The sequence below is a fragment of the Cyprinodon variegatus genome, unplaced genomic scaffold (genome assembly GCF_000732505.1).
Source record: "Cyprinodon variegatus isolate N-32 unplaced genomic scaffold, C_variegatus-1.0 Scaffold837, whole genome shotgun sequence".
Lineage (NCBI taxonomy): Eukaryota > Metazoa > Chordata > Actinopteri > Cyprinodontiformes > Cyprinodontidae > Cyprinodon > Cyprinodon variegatus.
Window position 1 is genome coordinate 270221 of NW_015151290.1, and position 2012 is coordinate 272232.

The window sequence follows — 2012 nt, forward strand, 5'->3', positions numbered from 1 at the left end:
CTCAGAAGGTTTTACCTGGCCGCCCTCGAGCACAAACCCCAGAAAGGTGACTGAAGACAGATGAAATTCGCATTTCTCGGCTTTCACGAACAGCTTATTCTCCAGTAGTCTCTGTAGAACGAGACGGACATGTCAAACATGTCACATATTCAAAGATCTATGTACCTTTTCATTTGGCTCTTTATCTAAAAATAAACAGAATTCAATGAAATATTTCATTTGATATAATTTAGGGATTCCTTTTTGTAGAAATTAAAGAAGGTTTAGCATCACCTCTTGTGAGCTGGAAGAAGTAAAATCTTGATCGTTAGACAAAGGTTTTTTTTACGCTTGGCAGAGGATGATCAGCCACATATAGTTTATTAAGTAGGGATGGAAGAGCCAAACTGCATGAAGCGCAGACTCGGAGCTCCGTGTGCAAAGATAATTCTGCATAAGCACAGATGGGAGCAGAATTTGTCAGCGTGAGCTTGCAGTACCGATTTACTGCGGGTTCTAAGACCCTGCTGCCATGATCCATCTGTGCTCCTGCAGCATGTGCAACGCTGCGCGGCAGGATCATACAGGACGCAGCAGCACAGCTGATATTGCTTTGCTGATTACAGCACAATGATGCATTTTAAACATCTGACCGACGATCCACTGTTTTTTATTTAGTCTCGTCTCGATGATGGAAAAAACAAACCTATGACCAGTCATGTTTTAGTCATCAAAGATCCATGTTTCGCTCATCAGTTTTTGTTATCCTCATGGAAAAAAGGAGCGTCAACGAAATGATTTCATCATCGTCATCCTTGACGAAAACAACACTGACTCTTAACTGTGCCATTCTATGTGATGGGTATGCATGGCTCGGCTCCCCATAGCATGATACTGCCCCCACAATGGTTCTCTGTATGGGTTACATTATTAGTTTTCCATAATGCATAGAATTGTACATGACGCCAAAAAGTAAGCTCTTTCTTCACCAGAGCACTCTATCTCATATGTTTAACTTTGTTAAAACAGGTTAAAGTTTTGTTCTTTAATGTCCCCATAATTTATTAAAGCTTACATAAGAAAGAATGAGATGTAGTAAGATAACATTACAGACAGGTGGATTCTATGAATTGTCTGATTTGTTTAGATTAAATTAAGGCTTGGTGAAGTAAAAGTGGGTAAACGCATCCAATACTTTTCAAATTTTCATTCCTGATCATTACATTTTTCATTGCTCCTTTTTCTTCCAAATAAAGCAGTAATTTACATTGATCTATGCAGTAAGATAATCCAAACTGTAATCATAAACACAGTTTCTGTTTTCAGAATCCAGGATATTACGACATTGTTGCACAAGACATGTCTGTGTGGCACGTTCCCAACAACTTCCCAATGGAGCACTGGAACCTGGCAGCTATTCTCCGCTACCACACTGAAAGGAGCTTCCTTCGTCTTTATGGGGGAAATCTCTTTAACTTGTTCAAGGTCAGGTAAAACAAATAAAACATTGGGCCTGATTGTAAATGAAAATACATTAAGAATCCTTACACAGATCTATGGTCTAAATGCATTAATGACAAACTGTCACATTCTTACAGCACTTTCCAGTAAAGTACAACATCGGGTCCTGCTCCAATAGAGGACCAGCAGTTCCTATTGTGTATGACCATGGAGACTTGGAGTCCACTAGATATTTATATGGAACACATTCAAGAAGTAAATAGAACAAAATGTTTACATATTTGTTCTATTTTGCCATTTACCGTAACTGAATAACAACACTTAACTGTTGTATTTTTTCCTATGTTCAACAAAACAAGATCAGTTTGATCCGGGCTTCATCACTTTCAGAGCCATAAACAATAGAAGAGCAGCCACGGCGATCTGCTCTGGGGTCAAACCCACAGGGTGCAACTGTGAATGTGTAAGTCTGGATGACTTCAATATGTCTGTTTATCAGATGATAATTGTATAACAACTCTGTTTGTTTGTCCAGTTTTGCATAGGAGGAGGAGGGTTTTTCCCTGAATCCC

At 39.2% G+C, this 2012-nt stretch overlaps 1 protein-coding gene across 1 annotated transcript in view; it reads left to right on the top strand.

The window, feature by feature from the left end:
- Positions 1-2011, top strand: part of LOC107099090 (intelectin-like) — a gene marked incomplete at its 3' end in the record, with an annotated part of 6567 nt that extends 4556 nt beyond the window's left edge. The window contains exons 4-7 of the mRNA XM_015397062.1: positions 1306-1464; positions 1578-1686; positions 1797-1903; positions 1976-2011. Coding sequence (XP_015252548.1) covers positions 1306-1464; positions 1578-1686; positions 1797-1903; positions 1976-2011 — 411 coding nt within the window. The remainder of the gene's footprint in view (positions 1-1305; positions 1465-1577; positions 1687-1796; positions 1904-1975) is intronic.
- Between the last annotated feature and the right edge of the window lies 1 nt (position 2012).